At 39.3% G+C, this 21,866-nt stretch overlaps 1 protein-coding gene across 11 annotated transcripts in view; it reads left to right on the forward strand.

The window, feature by feature from the left end:
* The window catches only part of SYNE1 (spectrin repeat containing nuclear envelope protein 1), a 350,189-nt gene that overhangs the window by 206,022 nt on the left and 122,301 nt on the right, over window positions 1-21,866 (forward strand). For 5 of the 11 annotated variants that reach the window (XR_013540562.1, XM_072995212.2, XM_078383243.1 and 2 more), the window contains 7 exons: window positions 1,998-2,137; window positions 6,214-6,411; window positions 7,680-7,820; window positions 12,734-12,901; window positions 13,769-13,930; window positions 16,183-16,377; window positions 17,146-17,319. Coding sequence is in view for 10 of the 11 variants with exons in the window: in XM_072995212.2 (XP_072851313.2) it covers window positions 1,998-2,137; window positions 6,214-6,411; window positions 7,680-7,820; window positions 12,734-12,901; window positions 13,769-13,930; window positions 16,183-16,377; window positions 17,146-17,319 (1,178 nt within the window). In the remaining variant the exon portion in view is untranslated. The remainder of the gene's footprint in view (window positions 1-1,997; window positions 2,138-6,213; window positions 6,412-7,679; window positions 7,821-12,733; window positions 12,902-13,768; window positions 13,931-16,182; window positions 16,378-17,145; window positions 17,320-21,866) is intronic. The other 6 variants (XM_078383236.1, XM_078383237.1, XM_078383238.1 and 3 more) reach the window with 3 other exon arrangements.

Below are 21,866 nucleotides of genomic sequence, written 5' to 3' on the forward strand. Positions count from 1 at the left end.
CCTAATGTGTACATTACCCCTTCATGGATTGCTGCCTTGTCGTGGTGAAGGGGCTTGATTAATTCAGAGAAGCTATGAGCTATGCCGTGCAGGGATACCCAAGACTGACAGGTCATAGTGGAGAGTTCTGACTAAACGCAATCCACCTGGAGCAGGAACTGGCAAGCCACTCCATTATCTTTGCCAAGAAAACTCGATGCTGGAAGTTGAGCCCCTCAGGTTGGAAGGAGTCCAACATGCTACTGAGGAAGAGCGGAGGTCAAATACAAGTAGCCCCAGAGCTAATGGTGGTTGGGCCAAAGGATGCTCAGCTGCAGATGCGCCTGGAAGTGAAAGGAAAGTCTGATGCTACAAAGAAAACTACTGCATAGGATATGCAGATGATACCACTCTGATGGCAGAAAGTGAGGAGGAATTAAAGAACCTCTTAATGAGCGTGAAAGAGGAGAGTGCAAAAAATGGTCTGAATCGCAACATCAAAAAAACTAAGATAATGGCCACTGGTCCTGTCACCTCCTGGCAAATAAAAAGGGAAGATAGGGAGGTAGTGACAGATTTTACTTTCTTCAGCTCTGTGATCTCTGCAGATGGTGACAGCAGCCATGAAATTAAAAGACACCTCGGAAAAGTGTGAAGGCAAGAGGAGAAGGGGACAACAGAGGACAAGATGGTTGGACAGTGTCACCGAAGCTTCAACATGACTTTGACCAAACTCCGGATGGCAGTGGAGGACAGGAGGCCCTGGTGTGCTCTGGTCCATGGGGTCATGAAGAGTTGGACATGACTTAATGACTAAACAACAACAAGAAATGTGTACATTACATATCCATCTGCCTACAGTCTTCTATGGAAGCCTTCTCAAGTCTTTTATGGTTAAACAACTTCAGATAGATTTCTTCAGTGGCAGTGCCCCCACTTTGGAACACCACCCTTTAAGAGATTTGCCTGGCTTCCATGTTGCAATCTTTCAGCATCAGGGCTAATATATATTTTTGTATATGGGGCGGTATATAAGTCCAATAAATAAATAAATAAATAAATAAATAAATAAATAAATAAATAAATTTTAATTCTCTAAGCCTTGGTTTGGGTAATGATTTTAATTGCTTTCTTGTAGCTTTTTATTATTGTTTTATTCTCATTATTTATTATCATAGTATGAATAATTTATTATACCTTGCAATACAATCCAAATTGGAAAATTTCAAATAAATAAATATTCAAAAGCGTCTATATCACATCCAATAAGTTGCAAACTGGAAGCTTTTACTATTCCTTCTGTTGTTTCTATCATTCATTATATTATGTTTATTTTTTCATCTCTGGGATTCATCATCATCATAAAATGTGTCAGTACTACACACTTATAGCACTTCTATAGCATTATGTTTGGTCATTGCTCCATCCAACAGAAGACTAGGAGTTATACTTAGAATTCCTAGCTGTAGTTCAGAGGAGGAGTATGATATTACTTTCTAGAGGATGAGTTAAAGGACCTCAGCAAACTGCAAATCCTGTGATCCTGTGATATGGAACCATGCTGGTTAAAATGGCTATCAAACTGCTGTTAACTGTTTGCAGATGGACTCAGAATGTTGAGTTTCTGATTGACTTCCAGTCTTTCATTCACTATTACATTTTACCACTTATATTTAAAACATCCTACCAAAACAGGCTAAATTGTGTGTATATTAGTTTTTCAGATAGCAAACTATACTATGAAATATAAGTTTCTGGCTTCATCCTGCAGCATCTGTTTGGCCTCTGGCATCTCCCTGTATGAAGTCTCACACAATAACCATAAGAATAAACATTAAAGTATCCTGTGCATTTATTTCTCAGCATAGGCATTATTCATGCGGTGTTAACAAGGCAAGGAAACTATTAAAACAATTTTTAAAAATTACGCCGTAACCACACTTGAAAAGTTGGAAAATATTTGTTATATAGCTCAAATTATGTATAGTGAATTTCACCCCATCTTTCTCTCTAGGAAGCAGTAGTACAATATGAACAATACGAACAAGAGATGAAGCATTTACATCAATTGATAGAAAGTGCACATCGTGAAATCCAGGACAAGCCCATCTCAACAAGTAACATTCAAGAACTGCAAGCCCAGATTTCACGCCATGAGGTAATGCAGCTGATACTCAATCCTCTGTGGCGCAAGGATCATTTGTAAAACATGAAAATCAGTTGCCTTTCCCATTGTCTGTGATTTCTATAATGGTTAGCCACCACGCAAGCAGATTTTGGTCTGAGCCAGCACCGCTCCTTTTCTAAATTGGTCCAAGAAACTGCTAACCCTTTGGATGTTTGCCCTTTTTCCTCCCATTAGCTCCACACAGCATGATCAATGGCAACGGCTTGTGAGAGCTGGTAAAAAAAAAATGGTGATCTGTGTTTGGTTTTCTAAATTATAATTAAGATTACACAAAATTATATATTATCAAGTTGATATCTCAGGATTTTTTTAGATATAGTAATACTATGCTTCATGCTGAATATGGGTTCAGAAAAAGAGAGCGCTAATCAAATCAACACTAAACATTTTAACGTTATGCCTTGTGGAGTCTTTTGAGATAGATCAGGCCGCTTGTCAAGCAGCACAAAACGGACTTCTGGGCACATGTACAGTATGAAGCAATGCAAACTGAGGCAGTGCTGTGCATGGTATTACTGTATAAGGTACTCAAAACTGGTTTACCAATTGTAGCACTGATTCAGTACAGAAAGTGCATTTCCCAACACTGAATTGTGTGATTGAGGCATGAAACCAAACCAACTGCTATTTATTAGAAAACATAGGAAAGATTGGCGTGGTTACTGGGTATGGGAGGGAAAAAAAAAACCTGAACGTCTTACACAAAGTTTCAGTGTCCTCTTTTACAATACAGAGAGCTTATGACTGGTCTTCATTTTAACTTTCTTTTAACTATATAAAATCTTTAAGTAAATACGGGCCCATTTTCTTTAATACAAAACATATATCAGCAATACAGCTCTGTTGAAGCGTTAAAAACCTGTAGAGGGATGCCCTAGCCCTGCTTCCTCCATAACGTGTGTTGTCACATGCCTACACATGAGAATTGAGAAATCTGAAGAGGAAAAGCTCCCTTATCCATGGGAGCGCCCCATCTGAACTGTGGTTCTGATTTTCCAGGGTACCAAATCATGTGGAAAGCCTCTGTAGATACGAGGGGATAGCTTGTGTATGAGGAGGATGGATGTGATGGGGAGAGCAGGGTGGGGTAGTTATCCATGCATAGAGTATTCTACACAGTTTTCAACACCTGAAGTGGTCTTATATTATGATGAAGGAATAAAATGCAATGTGATGCAGCTGAAGATGAGAGATAGTGGAAGAACTTGTTTATATGTTTATGATCAGTACTGTATCAGCAGATTGCAAACTGCATTAAAAGTATAAAAACAACTCAGGTATTTTAATACAACTTAAAATGTTAAAATGTTAACAATTCAAAGAAAAACTAGGAGAATAATTCAAATAAGGACACAAGAAGATAGCATAAAGTTACGGTTACAAAACTGAAACAAAATATTAGCTGCTTAATGTTCTTCACCTATGAGCCATGCATCCCGAGGGGTCCATGGATGGGTCTATGATTCATGATTTCCCCCTTTTTGCCTTTAATAAATTATAATGTTTTGTGGGTATTTGTGTGCAGGGAAGCACGGCCAGAGCATTCAACAAGTTCTCAATGCCATTTCTGATTCCCTCAAAAAATTATGAACCACTGGTTTAATATGTGACACGTTATAATATTCTAGAGATTTCTATTTTGTTGAAGTAATCACTTTTTGGTTTTATCTTTTAATTATGTTTGTTTTATTGAAATTTCACTACTCTAAATAATGAATGCCTTCATTTGGCAGAAAGGTAAGATATAAATTAATCAAATAAATAATATTATAAGACTGAAGCCAGAAAATGTTGGAGTCTTCAGTGTTGTGATAACATTGTATACTATCTGGACACAAGCAAATGTTAATCAGAAAGAAATGAAATGAGATTAAATATACTTTCCCCTTTCTTATTATCTTCCCTCTGTTCTCTCAATACTTAAAATGAGTTTTTGTTTTCCATGCTAATGATGTGAATCCTTCCTTGTCGTATCCTTGCAGACAAAGACTTTTCTTTGTTTTCTTTTTTCTGTATCAGAAGACAAAACATTTCCTAGTACCATGGACTTGATTTTTTGGAATTTGCATTACTTTCACAAGTTTCACAAAGTCATGCCAATTGATGTTTTGTTTGATGGACTTTTTAAAAACTGAAGCATTGTCTCCACAGTGTCTTTTACTGCAGGAGAAACAACTGTAGGGAGCAATACTGTTTTAATATATGAGCTGCTGCTTTGCAGGCCCAACTGCTTCTCTTGATTACTCGTTTCAAGAGGAGATCCTTAAAACAAAGGCATGATGGGAACAGTGTTTGTCTGTTTCAGAACACAGATAACTTCAAAGATTACCTTTTCCACTAAACCTTTGTTCTAAGAACTTCCCCAGGAATCTAATTCAGTCCAGACCCTAAAGCCTCCCAACCAATAGGAGCCCAAGATTTTAAAAATAGGGTACTCTGGCCAATTTTCAGTATAATTATCATGTTACATGTAACTAATAATGCTTTTTAAAAGAGGAGGGGAAAGGAAAGCCCAGGCAATATGCTATACTGACAGAAGTTCCTCATTTTACAGTGCAGCTGAAAATGCAGACAGTGACTAATGTAGCCTGGCAACCTTGCACAGAGGCCCTTGCTAGTACCTTAATGGTTGGTGTGCCTAGGAGAGGTCTTGGACTCTATCTGGGGACAGGGGGATATCAGCTATCAGTCTCCTCCTCCTTTGGTGCCAGCTGCTTCTATTTTCCTTTCCATGCTTGGCATGCCTTTTTATTTTATTTTATTTTTCTGTGTCTAAAATCAAGAATGTTTGGACATAAGAGCTCTGTGCATCACTGAATGGGCAATGTAGGGTTTCTTGCTCTGTTCCATAGTCACTACAGAATAGCACAAATAGCCCGGATTGAGTAAGCAGATACTGTAGTCATATTTCTGAAGTCAGTGCACATCCTTCTCTAATTTAAAATAGCCCATTGAACATCAGTGAGCACATATTGACCTTCATTGAAAAAGGAATAAACTTCAATGTCTGTCTGTCTGTTTGTTTGTTTACTTATTTATTTATTTATTATGTATTTATTTATTTACATATTACATTTCATAGCACTTTTCATTTTAAAAAAAAATCTTGCACAAGTTTACAAGAAATACCATAAAACAATTATTTAAATATAAAATAAAGCAATCAAATCAATTAAAAACAATTTATTAAAAATGTTATGTTACTAAGAAGATTCTTGGCTGAAAATACAAGTTATTAGCTGAAAGTGGAAACATGCAATGTGCTTGACAATTCTCAACCACTTATCACTTCTGTAGAAGGTAGTGACAACAACCAACCAGTTTTGTTGTCATTTTCTGTATAGTCCTCAGAAATCAATGTTTTCTGTCACCAGGGGTGTTTATTATAAACCAAATATCAAATATTTGTGTGGCTTTTCTGTAAAGCAAACAGGAAACCAGGGTGTTTGTTCACAATACTCTTCTGTATCAGTCTCTGCTGTTCTTTGTATCCAGCTGAATGAGACGGGAATGCTGTATTTAAAAAAAAAACACTCCAAGTCATCACATGATCTCATTTCTCTGGCATGCACTATCCAGTGACTTTCAGCTTATTCAAGTTATCTTGAGGGGGATGGGAGTGAGACTGAAAAGAGTTTATTTTTTTTAACTATCATTTTTAGATAGGATTTTGTGCAGAAGTTGCTTATCTTTTAGACAAGATTAGATGTGTTTACCAGACACTCCTTTCTATTATTCAGAGGTAGATAGGCTTTCGTCATGCTTTTCCGGTTTCACTGCATAGCTCTCTCTACTCAGTGGTTTCTCTGTGTGGTGAGATGCAGCCTGACTTGTTTCCAGTATCAACATCCTGCCGTTTAGCTCCCGCTGTTGCTGATGTAGGGCTTCTGAAACACAGAGCTGTGATTCTATTGGCTGACCATAGAGAAGCAAGCTGGTCTTTCTCTTTAGACTCTGCCTGTATAACGGAAGAAGAATTGTTGCGAGATTGTTTGGCTTCTCCATGCTGCATCTGATTCTTGGGCGTGGGGGGGATGTTTCCTCAGGAGCTGGCACAGAAGATAAAAGGTTACCAGGAACAAATAGCATCTCTCAATTCCAAATGCAAGATGCTAACAATGAAAGCCAAGCATGCTACTATGCTGTTGACAGTGACAGAAGTGGAAGGGCTTTCTGAAGGAATGGAGGAGCTGGATTCAGAAGATCTGCTCCCAGCCCACTCAGCTCACCCCTCTGTAGTTATGGTAAGAAATGCATGTATATTAATCTTGGCTATTTATGTAAGGCATCTGTCATTTACAGTATCACTTCCTACACTATTATGCAGACTACGTGGTTATGGATCAGTGTTGCTTCTTTGGTTTAATGAGTTGCTTGGGCATTGCAGATTAGAATGCACTGACATGGCACATGGTGTTGCTGTCACTTCATAAAGCAGCATTTCTGAAAAGAACAGAAAGCAGTCCATTATCCTTCTTTATGTACAAGAACTTCACTTGGCCCTTCAGCTCTTGAAACATAAGATAATTCAGTTGAACTACCAAATAAAATTGGTCTGCTAGAAATTAATTAGTCTGCTAGAAATATTAGTTTTAATGGTTAAACTTTTACGCTGGTGGAAGGATTTTTTTAAAAAATTTGTATGTTGTGTACAGTATGTGCAAATCAATTAAAATATTTACACAATATGTCAGTGGAAATGCACGAATAAAGAGAACTTTGGAAAGGATTTCAGATCCTTTACTGTAGGTCTTATGGGTAAGCACCGCCTACTGATAAAAGAACATTTGTCAGCAGTGTAGATCTTCCCTATATCACCTCATCTGTACTAGAGTATTGAGACACTCTCCAGAGCAGAAGGGAGGGGCTACACAGATTTGTAAGCCAGGAAAAGTCCACTATGTGAGTGTGGGTCTGTTCATACATCCACACACATTTGTCATCTTCAGTATTTTTACATGTGGATCCACTTCTTTTCTATTTCTTAAATGTATAAAACTTGAGCAAAGTTATATGTGTCTTTAGTGATATGTTCCTGTATTTCTCTATGTAGGCCTAAGTGTTTTATTTCTCCCCATATATTTGTTCTCCTGTTTTTCTTTTGTGGTAATGGATAATTTTGAAAAAATAATATATCATATCCTTTAGAATCAGAATTCGCAATCCTATATCCTGTATCTGTGTTTGCTTTATAATCTAGGTTTGGTATGTAAAGTGATAGGATGCAAAGGAACATAGGATTCCTGGGGCTGTAACAGTAGTACAAAGGAAGGAATTTTAACAGGAGTAACTTGTCTTGCAGAGCTCAGGAAATATGTGCCTTATCTCCCACACAGTTATTAGAGACAGAAGCCCTGTCCTGATTTCTTATTCTGTAAGGCTGAGTGGGAAGCACAGATTATTACACAATGTCCTGGTAGAACTCCATAGTTATAACTGCATTCAATACAAAATACTTTTTGTGGTGCCTGAAAAATCTTCCTGTCCTTTGGGACTGAATTTCCCATGGCAGATGACTGCTGGTCGCTGTCACACACTTCTGTCACCTGTTACTGAGGAGTCAGGGGAAGAGGGAACCAACAGTGAGATTTCTTCTCCACCTGCCTGTCGCTCTCCTTCACCTGTGGCTCATACAGATGCTTCTGTTAACCAGGTATCTCCATCTTGGCTTTGAGTCATCTGTGATTCTAAAACTTATTTGTGGTTCTTAGCATGCAGTGTTTTTATTTGTTGTGTCAAAAAAAATAGGTGTGCTTTCTCAGAGAAAACTGTGGTTTGGGGGATTGGAAGTATAGGCAGGACAAGTAAATGGGTTCTAGGGCAAAATCAAGACTGAACTGTCACTAGAAGCCCAATGACTGAACTATTGTGCTTTGAACATTTCATCAAGACTACAAAAAAGATAATAATCCCAGGAAAAGTGGAAGGCAGTAGAAAAAGAGGAGGACGTAGTATCAGATGGGTTAACTCAATCAAGGAAGTATGTTTGAGAGGTCAATTATTCACAGGGTCACCACAAGTTAGAAACAACTTGGTGTTATCTAATAAAGTAATGAAAGAGCATATGAAGTTTCCAGAGGTTCCCCTTTTTTTTGAACATATGCTCATTGTCACTTTCAACATTGACATATTCAATTATTTTGCACGTGCAGACAGAACTTAGAACTTTACATAAGATCCTGAGAAAGCACACCTTTATGTTAACCCACTGGAAAAAATGTCATTGTCTCTTGATTTATCTGCTTCGATTCTATGCAGCTAGATTGTTGTAGAGAGGCATTAATAACTTCCATTGTTCTTGTCTTTGAAACAGTCACAGTCATTTTTTCATGTCAGTGAAACTTCTCATTCCATAACTTTACTGTCATCTTGCCCTTTCATTTCAGTGCATAGTTCTGTTCAGCTGTCATTCCATGAACTTCTGTTTATCACTGTGTATTATAGGAGCTACTCAATATGAAAATATAGCAATGAGTAAAGAACAAAAATTGACTGAGAATGTTTTACTATTCATTAGTTTAATTACTAGGACTTGGAGCAGCAAATGTTACTGCAAACAAAGGCTAAGTACTCAGCTGTTCTGATAAAGTAGCTATAGAAAATGGCCAGGAAAAAAAATTCAGCAAATCAAATGGAGGAAGGAAAATAATGAGTCAATGAGCTTTCTAGGGCTCAGTTACAGTTCAATACAGCAGCAGCTTTCCAGTTCTCCTGATTTCTAAAAGTAGAGCTATTGTTCTTTCATTAAAGATACATCCAAGCGAAGGGTTTTGCAGCAGTCAAGCAATCAACCACATGAAGACTATGCCGTTTTTCGTGGTGAACTTTGAATAGTAGACATATTAGCTCAAAACAGTGAACACACACTGACACATCCTTTCTTGTATGGAGAACAGGAAATGTCACTGCAAAAACACCCCCACTAAAAATAGATTCACTAGAGATAAATTTCAAGCTGCCTGGAAAGGTGGGTGAAGGACCTTCAGAAACAACAGCAGCGCTCCTCCACTGACAAGGGGGAGAGGTTTACTGGTGGGACAATAACCTAGAGAGCTCTAGGATGCTGAACAAGAGTTATACTGTTGTCTTGCACCAACAGTGGGATCCCATGGGTATGGGACGTGGTTGAATCCAGGTGTTTCAGGGTGGCTGCAAGGTCATAGTATTCTAAGGATGTTTATTTTTTTAAAAAACATGCAGAACTACTTTATATTAGGCCATGCTGAGCATTGGGAAGGAAAAAAGCAAGAATGTTTCCATCTGGCCACAGCGAACTGATAAGGCTGTGAATGTAGTGGGAACAGCATCACAAATCTGTGCACACACATACATGTGTACGCATATGAGCTTGCAGGGATGTGTGCACCCACACAGAATTCACAATAATGCTGTCTATCAGAGGAGTTCTAAAGGCAGATGAAACGCACTTTCATCATCCCATAGTTCCCCTCCTGTCAAGCTTTTTTGTGCATTTACCTCCTTTGTACACCCCTCATTTATAATAGTGTACTCTGCTTGTCACTTCTATTTACAAAAATACTGATGGCAAAGAAGATAATATAATAGTGGTATTATAGGGGGAAATTCCTTATACTACAATTAGTGAGTATTCATCTGCTTGCTTCTGAATGGGCAAGAAAGAAAGCAGTATATATTGGTCATAGGTTGAAATCCAACAGTAAGTCAGAGTAGCTGCAGTTTTCTGCCACATTTCAGCCATAGTGTGAGGTTCACTGATCTTCTGTAGCTTGAAAATTAGTTTGCTTTGTTTAATTTGGTTATTGGAAGTAGATACAGGCTTCACTTGATATAGATCTCATTTGCATTCTGATTAATCACGCATGAGCTTAAAGAGGGCTGTATCCCTGAAACACGAATGTGCTTTCATCTTCTGTTTTGCATTCTCTCTAGCACCAAGTACAACCCTTAAAAACAACCTGTTGGCCCTTCTGGCATTATCCAGTCTCCAAACTGCCAATCCTACAATCTCCTCACTTCCTCAAAAACATTCCTTAGCCCTTGCTTGATCTCTTGATGTCCTGAGTATGCGGATACAAAACATGGGCATGGGCATGTTGACATGATGTAAATCCCCATACTCAGAACATCAGAATCTTTCATGACTGTAATGTTAGTTGTCCACATTAGTTGACATTATATGGGACTGATATGTATCAATGCATACATGATGCTTTAGAAAAGGCGGGCAACTCTTCCCTCTTTCAGTGCACTGTTTCTGCTCCTGCCTCTGTGGGCCATCAAGTAATGCCTTGGAGAGGAGGAAGCTGTTTAAAACTGACAAAAGGGTAGGATAATTCTCTGAGAGTCAAATATCAAAGAAGAAGGCTGTCTCTCTTTTTTTGATCTTCTTCTACAATCAGTTTTCTCTAGCAATCCTGCAGACTTCATATTTAAGCATAGCTCATAGGACCTTTCCTGGGACCCCTAACATATACTGGAACAAGAGCCAGGAATGGAAGAAGACATTGAAATATCCTAAACCAGCACAGGACCAAGAGTCACTCCACTGTCATTAAAGACTAGTCTTCAATTAGTGCCATTGAAGATTTTTAAAAATCTGTATATACATCATACATTTTTGTACTTAACAAGAGTGGTTCTCAACCTTGGGTAACCCAGGTGTTCTTGGACTGCAATACCCAGAAGCCTTCACCACCAGCTGTGCCAGCTGGGGTTTCTGGGAGTTGTAGTCCAAGAACCCATGGGTTACCCAAGGTTGGAAACTGTTGCTTGAGAAGATCTGTTTGTTTCTAGAATTTATTTGCTTGTTGGGATTTCTTTCTTTTCAGAAACATCCCGGATAGCTCAGAGCTCTCTCCGAATTTTAAATGAAATACCCTGGAGAAATATTCTGAGCAGTAGCTTGAAATAATAATGTTCAAAGGAGATCTGTCTGGATGTCACACTATCGTCTTTTGTCTGCTTTTAAAATTGTATTATAAGAAGGTTCTAGTTACCTTTGATCTCCAAAAAGCAGATCACTTTCAGAATTTGAAAGTTTGCACTTATATAATACTGCCAAGAATGTGGAAACTGATGCCATTTATTGGGAGGATTGCAAACAGCAATTTGGAACAGTATTAATAACCATAAAGTGTAAAAAAAAACCACACATTTTATCAGCAACAATAGGATTTTTGTTGTTCAATCATTTCATGCTGTTTGTTTTGTAAAAAGGGAACTGCAATATATATCAAGGCAACATATACTGTATGTAGAGAGCTTGAAAGAGCGATGTGAAATAGTGTACTGTGTGTGAAATAGTTCCCTGCTATTTCTTTCTTGCAAGGTTTCCATTTCCATATAAGACTCCTATACAAATCAGTCCTGATGCATGTTGTCCAAATTCAAAAGAATTTCACCACCTTCCCTTCAAGGTGCTTCATGCTGTGAGGAGAGAGGCCTCACAAAGTTTAGGAATGCTTTTCTGTCTTTTGCCTTAGTTGAATGCTGGGTAAGCTCTGGAAGTTTGGTCAAGATAGTTGAAGGCAAGAATTGCATCTCCCTTTATGAGCCTGCCCAAGTGTTAAGATAAACAGGGAGATCTTTCTCTTGGTGACACCACCTTCACAGGCGTGTTTGGTGGGGACACAGAGGAGGACCTTCTCTTTTCCTAAACTAATTAGGGGGAAATTGGGGGTCATTTTATACACAGAAGGGGGTAGAGGAAAAGGAGCACTCACTCGTGCTCTGGCATCTCTTGCTGCTGCTACCACTGACCATTCTCTTCAGGCAGGTGTTCCCGTAGTAATTGGCTGAGAGGAGTTTTTAATGGATTGCCATGCCTTGTGGCTTTATATGTGTTCCTAGTGTCGATTTTGTTTACCATTTTAGTGGTATTTGTTTGATTTTTTTGTAATATTTGCATATGTACTGTTTTTAGCGTTTATCATATTTTTCTGTTTATACGACCACCCAGTGTGTAAGACACCCCCCCCCTAATTTTGACCCTTGCTAGAGGTGGAGGAGTAGTTAATGGGCAACTGATCCTCCATCTCTGTCTCCTGCTGCTGCTGCCTCCGCCGCCCGATCACCTCCTCCATTGCAACTGCCAGGGCTCACCTCCAGCTCATGTCATTGCTCCCTTGTCCCCTGCCTGAAGGGAGCACTGGAGGAAGTGATGCAGCGGCAGCAGTCAATAGGTAGCAGCAACAGGGGCCCGAGCGTGCGAGAGTGCTCTTTTGCCTCCTCCGCCTACTGATATAAACCTCCTTGGATCCCTTTTAAGGAGAATGGCAGGGAATGAATAGTTAGTTGGTTGGTTGGGTGGGTGGGTGGGTGGGTAATTCTGACAAGAACTGAACCAAACAGAGATCCGAGCTAGAGAATGATTAGTCTGAGCTCCAGAGAAGCCACAAACCCAGGGTTCAGCTGCAAGCATTGCAGCCATTCAGGAAGAAATCCTATTTTTGAGCCATTGCTTATGAAAATCATTTCTTCATGAAGAGGTGCCATTGGGTACTAAATTATATTATTCTGAAGTTTCAAGTATGGTATATGTTACATCTTCTCTTGAAAGTACCATATTGTGCTTCATGCTCATAGGACATTGCTTATTATCAAGCCTTATCTGCTGAACAGTTGCAGACAGAAGCTTCCAAAATTCAGCCCAGTACATCATCAGCTCAGGACTCCTGTGAACCAGGATTAGAGTCAAGCACTAGTACCAAGCTGGATGATTTGCAGCGTTCTTGGGAAACATTAAAGAATGTGGTGAGTCTCTTTGTGTAAAGAGAAGAAAAGGCATTATTTTATATACCTGCATGGTTTTAGTGAGTTTGATAGATAGAAGAAAACTCTAAACTGTGTACCAGTGTGTTCCCAGATAGCTAATAGGCAAACATAAAAGATAACCTTTAAAACTCAATTAAAAACATGGCTGTTTATTCAGGCCTTCCCTCCAGCCAACTCTTGATTTTTCTTACTTTTCCTTTTTATTTTTACTGCTGTTCTTGTTTGATTATTATGTATTTGTCTATGTTTTATTATTTGATTTTATATTTGGAAGCCGCCTGGAGTGGTCCGGTGGGCCAGATAGGCGGGGTATAAATTAAATAAATAAATAAATAAAATAAATAATGCAAAGCTCCAGCTATATGAGGAAAATGCCATGTGGTCTGCTTAGTAATGATAAAATCTCAGCAAAGATGCCTTTTCATATGGGCAGTCTGAAAACATTTTAGTTCCAGGTGTTGGATTGGAAGCTTTTTGCATGTTATTGGCATTATAAATGCACTTTTGTTTGTGAAGAGCTCTAGCATTATACTAAATAACTCTAGCATTATTGCAATCTCATTGGTTTACTAAAATCTCAAGGCCAAATCCTAAAAAAGAAAATAAGATGATACTAGAGAAACATGTAATGGATATAAGTCAAGGTATCTGTGGGCTTCCTTTTCCACATTTTAATACGGTGGATGTTGTATATTTCTATACAAAGTTAAATATGTTGCATATTGTGGCTATACGGTTTCAGTGAATCATATGTATATTTGTATGTATGTATGTACGTATGTATTTAATAAATGGGTTTCTACCCCCAAAAAGCTAACCTCCTGCTGATTGGTTGCTTTTTTTTAGATTAGTGAAAAGCAGCGTACCCTGTACGAGGCCCTTGAACGTCAGCAAAAGTACCAAGACTCCCTCCAGTCCATATCCACAAAAATGGAAGCCATTGAGGTGAAGTTAAATGAAACACTGGAGACTGACAAGAGTCCAGAGAGCCAGATGGCAGAACACCAGGTAAAAATGCTTCTTCTCAACCCAAAGCCTAACAAAGTTGTGTCTTGAAAATGAGTTTGATCTCTTTGCCCTGCCCCACCCCGGAATAATGAGGCAAGACAAGGTTTTTTGGAAAAACATGGGCCACACTTTATTAAACAACCAATATAGCTAACCATAAAGGGGGGGAGCTGCCATAGTGTGGAATCAGATTTTGCATTTGGGGTTTCACCAGACCCCTTACTGAACAAACGGGTGAAACCCATGCCCCGAGGTCTCGTGGTCCTGAAGACAGCAATACTCCAGCCGGCCCAAATTTGACCACCATGGACCTCAAGCGACCCTCCCCTTGATGATCGTCGGTCTGGGTATGGCCCCAGCGCATCCTTCCCTCCCCCCACGCACTGTAATCTCACAATCTGCAGTGCTGGGGGGTTTGATGAGCTATACGTTACCTGTGATTGCAAGGGGACTCGCCGAAACCTGTTCCATCCTCACTACCCACTCGTGTGACCATTTTTTTTCAACCCAATGAACAGCCTGCACACCTCAACCAGTGTGGGATTGGCCTCCCCAAAAAAACGTAGCAAAATGCCAATCAGGATGTGGGTCAAAAATTCCTATCCAGCCCCAAAAGACAACCGGAAAACTCATACTAGTGCATAGGACAGGCGGGTGGGTTGCAAGCCTCAAAAAGAGGCTGAAAGGAGAGGGAAAGCATGGTTAAGTAGTTGCTCCTTCCCCCTCCCATCTCGGGTCACATTTGCGAGACTCTCTTATCTCATGATATCCCGGGCGGGAGGCAGAGAAGCTCCTTGCTGCCAAAGTGTGCTTGGCAGCAGAGCGGGCATTAGTGCTGGGAATGTTTTCCACTCCGTGCTTTTGCAGAAATTAGGTGGGGGTAAGGGGTTTAAATAAAAAAAGAAGGACAATTAGAAATTTTATTTTTAGACACTAAGAAGCTACCAATTATTTGTACTTCTAGCACACTTGCTTGTTACTCCCGTAGTGAATGAGAAGCAAGTTGTTAGAAATCCCTATTGTTGATTGCATCAAAGGTTAATTTCTGAGGTTAAAATCATGAGTGAGCATATTTATTGGAAGGAATATAAATGTCAATCTTTGTTTCTTTAATTCTCACAACTGTGATGCCACTGAATGACAGTCTGAGAATTTATGCACATGTTGACACCTTTTGGAAAAAAATACAGTTTTTGCCCAAAAGCTTTGTTTTTTGTTGAAAATGTGTTTTGCACAAAGAACCTTGCAGTTTTGCATAAACTGCAAATACAAACTTGTCACTAAAACTGTTTTTGTTAATACTGTTGAAGATCTTTAAAATGCAGTCTTTTCACAGTTGTATAGAAGCTGAAAATCTCAAATAGGAGATTGTGTTGAGACATTCTTTTGTATTAAGTAGCTTCATGAGTATTTGTTACATCTATATAGTAAGGAATCATAATTGGAAAATCCTGTACATCAAATCCTGTACCATCTCTAAAATTATAAATCTTGTGAATCAGTAATATAAGTGTAATTTGGACAATTGAATAACAGTTTGGATTAAAGAAGAGCTACCATTTTGACTTAGTTTGATGATGAACCAGAATTTTGTTGATTAATATGATTTCATTTAATTTCACTAGGTCTCCTCTAAGTATGACCATGAGAGTCAGTGTGGTATAGTGGAAAGAGTGTTAAACTAGGACTAAGACAGAAAGTTGGGTTCAAATCCTGCTTAACCATGGAAATCCACCACATTTTTAACATTACATGTTATCTCAAAAACCATATTATGATAGCCACCATAAATTTGAAGCAATTTGATGGAACAAAACAAACACGAAGAAAAGTATGACTCTATTCAGATACAACTAAATATAGATTAAATCGTAGAATTTGGTTATGTACTGTCCTGTTTTTTCCCCAGTTATGAATTTTATTCATAAATGTATTGTATTCATTCTGTTACTTTGTAGTATTTGTCTTCAGTGTGGAAGAGATTGCCACTCTCGAATTGGCCTCTTCAGCCACATTAGACGCTGTTCCAAGTCCTCCATACAGAGCACGACACCATAGTCTTTCGAGACTGAAGGATGCCTAACTTTGTAGTATGATGTAATAGGCACGGTATCAGGTCTATTTTATAAACACTACTTTCAACCAGTGCTGACACTTAACATGAGGAGTTCAGCTATATTTTCAATTTTCCATGTATAGTTGTCAATAGTACTGAAACCTATGTTGACCTGTTCAACGTCTGTTTTTACTAGGCCTTGATGGATGAAATTCTTATGCTTCAAGATGAAATCAGTGAGCTACAAACATCATTAGCAGAAGAACTGGTGTCTGAACCACTGGATACAGATGCTGCTGATCAGTTGGCTTTGCAGTCCACGCTCACCGTGTTAGCAGAGAGGATGGCCACTATTAAGATGAAAGCTTCAGGGAAGAGACAGCTGTTAGAGGTACAAGGCAGATGAAAAGCTGTTTTCATGCAATGATAGTGTTTAGCCTGAAAATTCTCCACACACTTACATTTGTATGGTCTTTTAAGGCTTCCAAGGACTTTAGTCACTCCTATATTTCATTACTGTTGCTATAGAAAATGATAGCACATGGATGTTCACACTTGCTGAGGACGAGAATCAAGACAGAAAACTTCCATATTGCCTCATGTGGTGTGGGTGCTTTTCAGTTGAGTCTTTTCACTCATTTAACCTCAGGTCATTGAGTGACTAGTAATCACATAATGAAAAATTAGTTGATAAAGCATATATTGTGTATGTGTGCTAATGACGTAATAGACAAGATTTGTTTTGGTTCTGTATTGTTCTCAGACTTTCTAATCACATTTTAGCATTTACTGCAATATGTGCACAATTACCCCATAATAAAATTCAGCAGAGGTGATCTGCACACTTACACCCCCTTGCATCTACTGACAGGCTGTTCCTTCCAGCCTTATGTCTTTGTTTCCCCTGCCAGTTCCTCAAATATTAATTTCCTTTTTTCTTTCATTTTTTAAATTAAACTGCTTTGCAACCATAAGAAATTTTAATCAAATTCTTAGGGTTATTTTATGTGAGTAGATCTATTCTAGGCTTACACTGTCTTCTTCCCTTTCTTTTACATAGTCTGATTTCTACTACGTTATGATCATACATATTTATTTATTTATTTTGGTATCTTTGAAATCAAGTGCATTGCAAATAACATCCAGATCTAATTGTCAGGAAAAACTTAATGAGCAGCTAGAAGAACAGCGGCAAGAGCAAGCTCTGCAGAGATACCGCTCTGAGGCAGATGAACTTGATGACTGGCTCCTAAATACAAAAGCCACATTAGACACTACGTTAGTTACTGCTGAAGAACCTATGGATATGGACTCACAACTGGTTGACTGCCAGGTAAATAAACTTCTCCCATAAATACTGCTTTTCTTTCACCTTTATGAGATTTTTGTGTTGTTATATTAGATCTGATTTAGACCCGACATCATATACAGGATACCAGGATGCCCTTACTCCTGCCAAAGCTACATACAGCAAGCAGCCAATCTAAAAGCAGTCTATTACATGTGCAAGGCAAACACCTCTGCCTTCATATCTCTGTCGCACAGCTTTTTCACAAACTGCATGTGTCATGAACATGTAAAAAGTATCTAAACAAGCCATTATTTGATGTTGGTACTTGCAAAGCAGACACAATAAAAATGTTGTTGTTCTTTAGTTGTTAAGTCATGCCCGATGCTTCATGACCCCATGGAGCAGAGCATGCCAGGCCCTCCTGTCTTCCATTGCCTCCCAGATTTGGTCAAAGTCATGTTGGTAGTTTCGATGACACTGTCCAACCATATCGTCCTCTGTCATCCCTTTCTCCTCTTGCCTTCATATTTTCCCCAAATCAGGGTCTTTTCCACGGAGTCTTCTCTTCTCGTGAGATGCCCAAAGTATTGGTGCCTCAGCTTCAGGATCTGTCGTTCCAGTGAGCACTCAGGGTTGATTTCATTCAAAATGGATAGGTTCAGTCTCTTTGCAGTCCAGGGGACTCTCAAGATTCTCCTCCAGCATCACAATTCAAAAGCATCAATTCTTCAACTGTCAGCCTTCTTTATGGTCCAGCTCTCACCTTCATGCATGGCTGCTGGAAAAACCATAGCTTTGACTATGCGAACCCTTGTTGGCAAGGTGATGTCTCTGATTTTTCTGATGCTGTCTAGGTTTGTAATTGCTTTCCTCCCAAGAAGCAGGCATCTTTTAATTTCACGGCTGCTGTTACCATCAGCAGTGATCATTTAGCGTAGCACCTTAACAGCATCATCTTTTAAGATTTTAAATAATTCAACGGGAATGTCATCACCTCTACTGGTCTTGTTGTTAGTCATGCTTTCTAAGACCCACTTGACTTCACTCTCCAGGATGTCTGGCTCAAGGTCAGCAACCACACTATTTGGGTTGTCCAGGACAATTTTTATCCTTTATCATGACCATCTTTGCACAAAAAGTTCCTTTAATATCTCCAGTTTTCTTTAACAGATCTCTGGTTTTTCCCTTTCTATTCTTTTCCTCTATATATTTGCACTGTTCATTTAAGAAGGCCCTCTTGTCTCTCCTTGCTATTCTTTGGAAGCCTGCATTCAATTTTCTGTAACTTTCCCTAGCATTTTGTTTCCCTTCTCTTCTCTGCTATTTGTAAGGCCTCATTGGATAGCCACTTTGCTTTCTTGCATTTCCTTTTCTTTCGGATGGTTTTTGTTGCTGCCTCCTGTACAATGTTACGAGCCTCCATCCGTAGTTCTTCAGGCACTCTGTCCACTGAATCTAGTTACTTAAATCTGTTCTTCACTTCCACTGTGTATTCATAAGGGATTTGGTTTAGATTATACCTGACTAGCCCAGTGGTTTCTCCTAATTTCTTTCAGTTTAAGCTTGAGTTTTGCTGTAAGAAGCTGATGATCAGAGCCACAATCAGCTCCAGGTCTTCTTTTTGCTGACTGTATAGTGCTTCTCCATCTTTGGCTGCAGAGAACATAATCAATCTGATCTTGGTATTGCCCATCTGGTGATGTCCGTGTGTAGAGTCACCTCTTGTGTTGTTGGAAAAGAGTGTTTGTGATGACCAGCTTGTTCTCTTGACAAAACTCTATTAGCCTTTGCCCTACTTTGTTTTGAACCCCAAGGCCAAACTTACTTGTTGTTCCTTTTATCTCTTGACTCCCTACTTTAGCACTCCAATCCCCTATAATGAGAACAACATCTTTCTTTGGTGTCAGTTCTAGAAGGTGTTGTAAGTCTTCATAGAACTGGTCAATTTCATCCTCTTCAGCATCAGTGGTTGGTGCATAAACTTGAATTATTGTGATGTTTAAAGGTCTGCCTTGGATTCGTATTGAAATCATTCTATCATTTTTGAGATTGTATCCCAGTACAGCTTTTCCCACTCTTTTGTTGACTATGAGGGCAATTCCATTTCTTCTACGGGATTGTTGCCCACAAGAGTAGATATGGTAATCGGCTGAATTGAAGTTGCCCATTCCCGTCCATTTTAGTTCAATGACACCCAGTATATCAATGTTCATTCTTGCCATTTCCTGTTTGACCACATCCAGCTTCCCAAGGTTCATAGATCTTACATTCCAGGTTCCTACGCAGTATTTTTCTTTGCAGCGTTGGACTTTCCTTTCACTTCCAGGCACGTCCACAGCTGAGCGTCCTTTTGGCTTTGGCCCAACCACTTCATTAGCTCTGGAGCTACTTGTACTTGTTCTCCGCTCTTCCTCAGTAGCATGTTGGACATCTTCTGACCTGAGAGGCTCCTCTTCCAGCGTCATATCTTTTAGCCTTTTGTTTCTGTTCATGGAGTTTTCTTGGCAAAGATACTGGAGTGGCTTGCCAGTTCCTGCTCCAGGTGGATCGCTTTTAGTCAGAACTCTCCACTATGACCTGTCCGTCTTGGGTGTCCCTGCACTGCATAGCCCATAGCTTCTCTGAATTACTGAAGCCCCTTCACTATGACAAGGCAGACTTTTAAAGACTCTCCTCCCATTCCAAGCCTTAGAACCAAAAAAGAGGAGATAGTAAGCTTTTATTAAATGTGTATGTCTCCCAATCTGGTTTGCACTGACCAACAGGAGGTTGCTCACTATGTATTAACTCTGGTTAGGTTAAATTACAGTAGTTTGGAGACACAAACAAGCCACAATAAATGTAAGGTTGTTTTGTCCTGTTAATAAACAGAAGTTTAAACTACCTAGAGTTTCTCCAGTTTGGACATAATACTAACCTCAAGTTACTTTTAATATAAATGCTTCTGGTTTCTTCAATCTGTGATGAGGAAAGATAGGTAAGGGAGGACCTCAAGCAAGGTTTTCTCTAAGGTGCATGCCTATGTGTATGTGTGCATGCAACTCTGCCCCCCTCCGCACAGGGCTCCTCCTTCTCCACACACCCACAGTGATCATTTCCAGCCTCATTTTCAACCCTGTTGGTTGCTGTCATGACAAATCCCCGTGCCGGAGGGGTCGGTGGGGACAGAGTCACACATGAGTGGGGCAAAGCCATACACACGAGGGGCAGAACCCTGCCCAATGGAGCTGAACATTAGCTCATTGACAATAGCTCAAGCCTCACTCTCACTTCTCTATAGAATACCATGATTAATATTATGTCTGAAAAGAGTCATTAAATTAGCAGTGGTCAGCTTCTGGTGGTCCAGGGTCCACTCCCCCCACCAGTAACTTAGAAAGCTGCACTCAAGCATCCCTACTCACAACAGGCCCCAGATATTGGTACCTGAAATTGCAAATTGCACTGCTTGGAAGCATTCGGGTGGCAAAATCTGACATTGAAAACAGTCCTGTATCCTGACTTGTTTTAAACCTTAGATTTTTCTAACAGAAAGTAAGCTGCTAGTCACTTTACATATGACTTGCACACGGCATTTTGCATACCTCTGTACTCCTCACAATACTCTATTGTGAGCTGATTTGCAGAAGTGAACCAGAGCATCTATTATGAACCTAACAAAATTGTGGTAATACAGAAACAGAGAATGTACTTGTATTCCTAGTGCTTCCTGAAAGTGTAATTCAGTCCTGTCTTAATCTTTCACTGTATAAATTTTTAAAAGCCAGCTATTAGAGTGATAGCAGCGAGTTTTCTAGAGAATTATAAAGAAACTTAGTAAAAATTATTACTTTATGGCAAATAATTAAAATCAAAAATCTTGTAACAGATTAATTTGTCTTACAGAAATATAGTCCTTACATTTCTATGTTCCTTTCCACTGTCTTATTAGCTGGCAGATTGAAACGCTGAAGCTGAATAAGTGCAAATCTTTAAATTTGTCAGTGTCAGAGTATTGTCGCCTTTTTTTGTATTGTGTATACTTATTGGCATTTCAAAATAAACATGCCAGAGATTTATCTCTTTAAGTCGCTTTCTAGACGAAAGAAGATTACGTGGAGGATCTTAAGGCCATTTGTGCACCAATCAGAAAGTTCCACAGTGAGAAGGGAGGCTTATTGATACAACCAGGGCAATATGAGCAGGAAAGGAAGAGAAGGGCAGGGCAGGGAAGGGGACCTACCCAGAATAAAGAGAAGTGGGCAAAAAAGAAAAAGAATAGAGCAGCCATAATTGATATTGATCTCTTTATTGTAACTATTATTGGGATATCACAGATTCTGCATATTGCTGCTGCAAAATAGTGGGGCAGCATTTAAGCACCTGAGCCTCAATGAAATCTAATGAAATCTGTGCTACTTAAACATCTGTGCTCTGAAGCAACGATGTTTCTTATAACCAAAAAAATTACTTACAAGTTTGGGAAATGCAAAATATTGAAAGCACATTTCTGAAGACATTGGAGAAGACCAGAAGGGCAACAATGCACACCTCTTTTGCTCTAATATGGAAGAGGATGAGGTAGGCCCCTGCTGGATGCTTCAGGATGT

The sequence above is a fragment of the Pogona vitticeps genome, chromosome 1 (genome assembly GCF_051106095.1).
Source record: "Pogona vitticeps strain Pit_001003342236 chromosome 1, PviZW2.1, whole genome shotgun sequence".
NCBI classification, from domain to species: domain Eukaryota; kingdom Metazoa; phylum Chordata; class Lepidosauria; order Squamata; family Agamidae; genus Pogona; species Pogona vitticeps.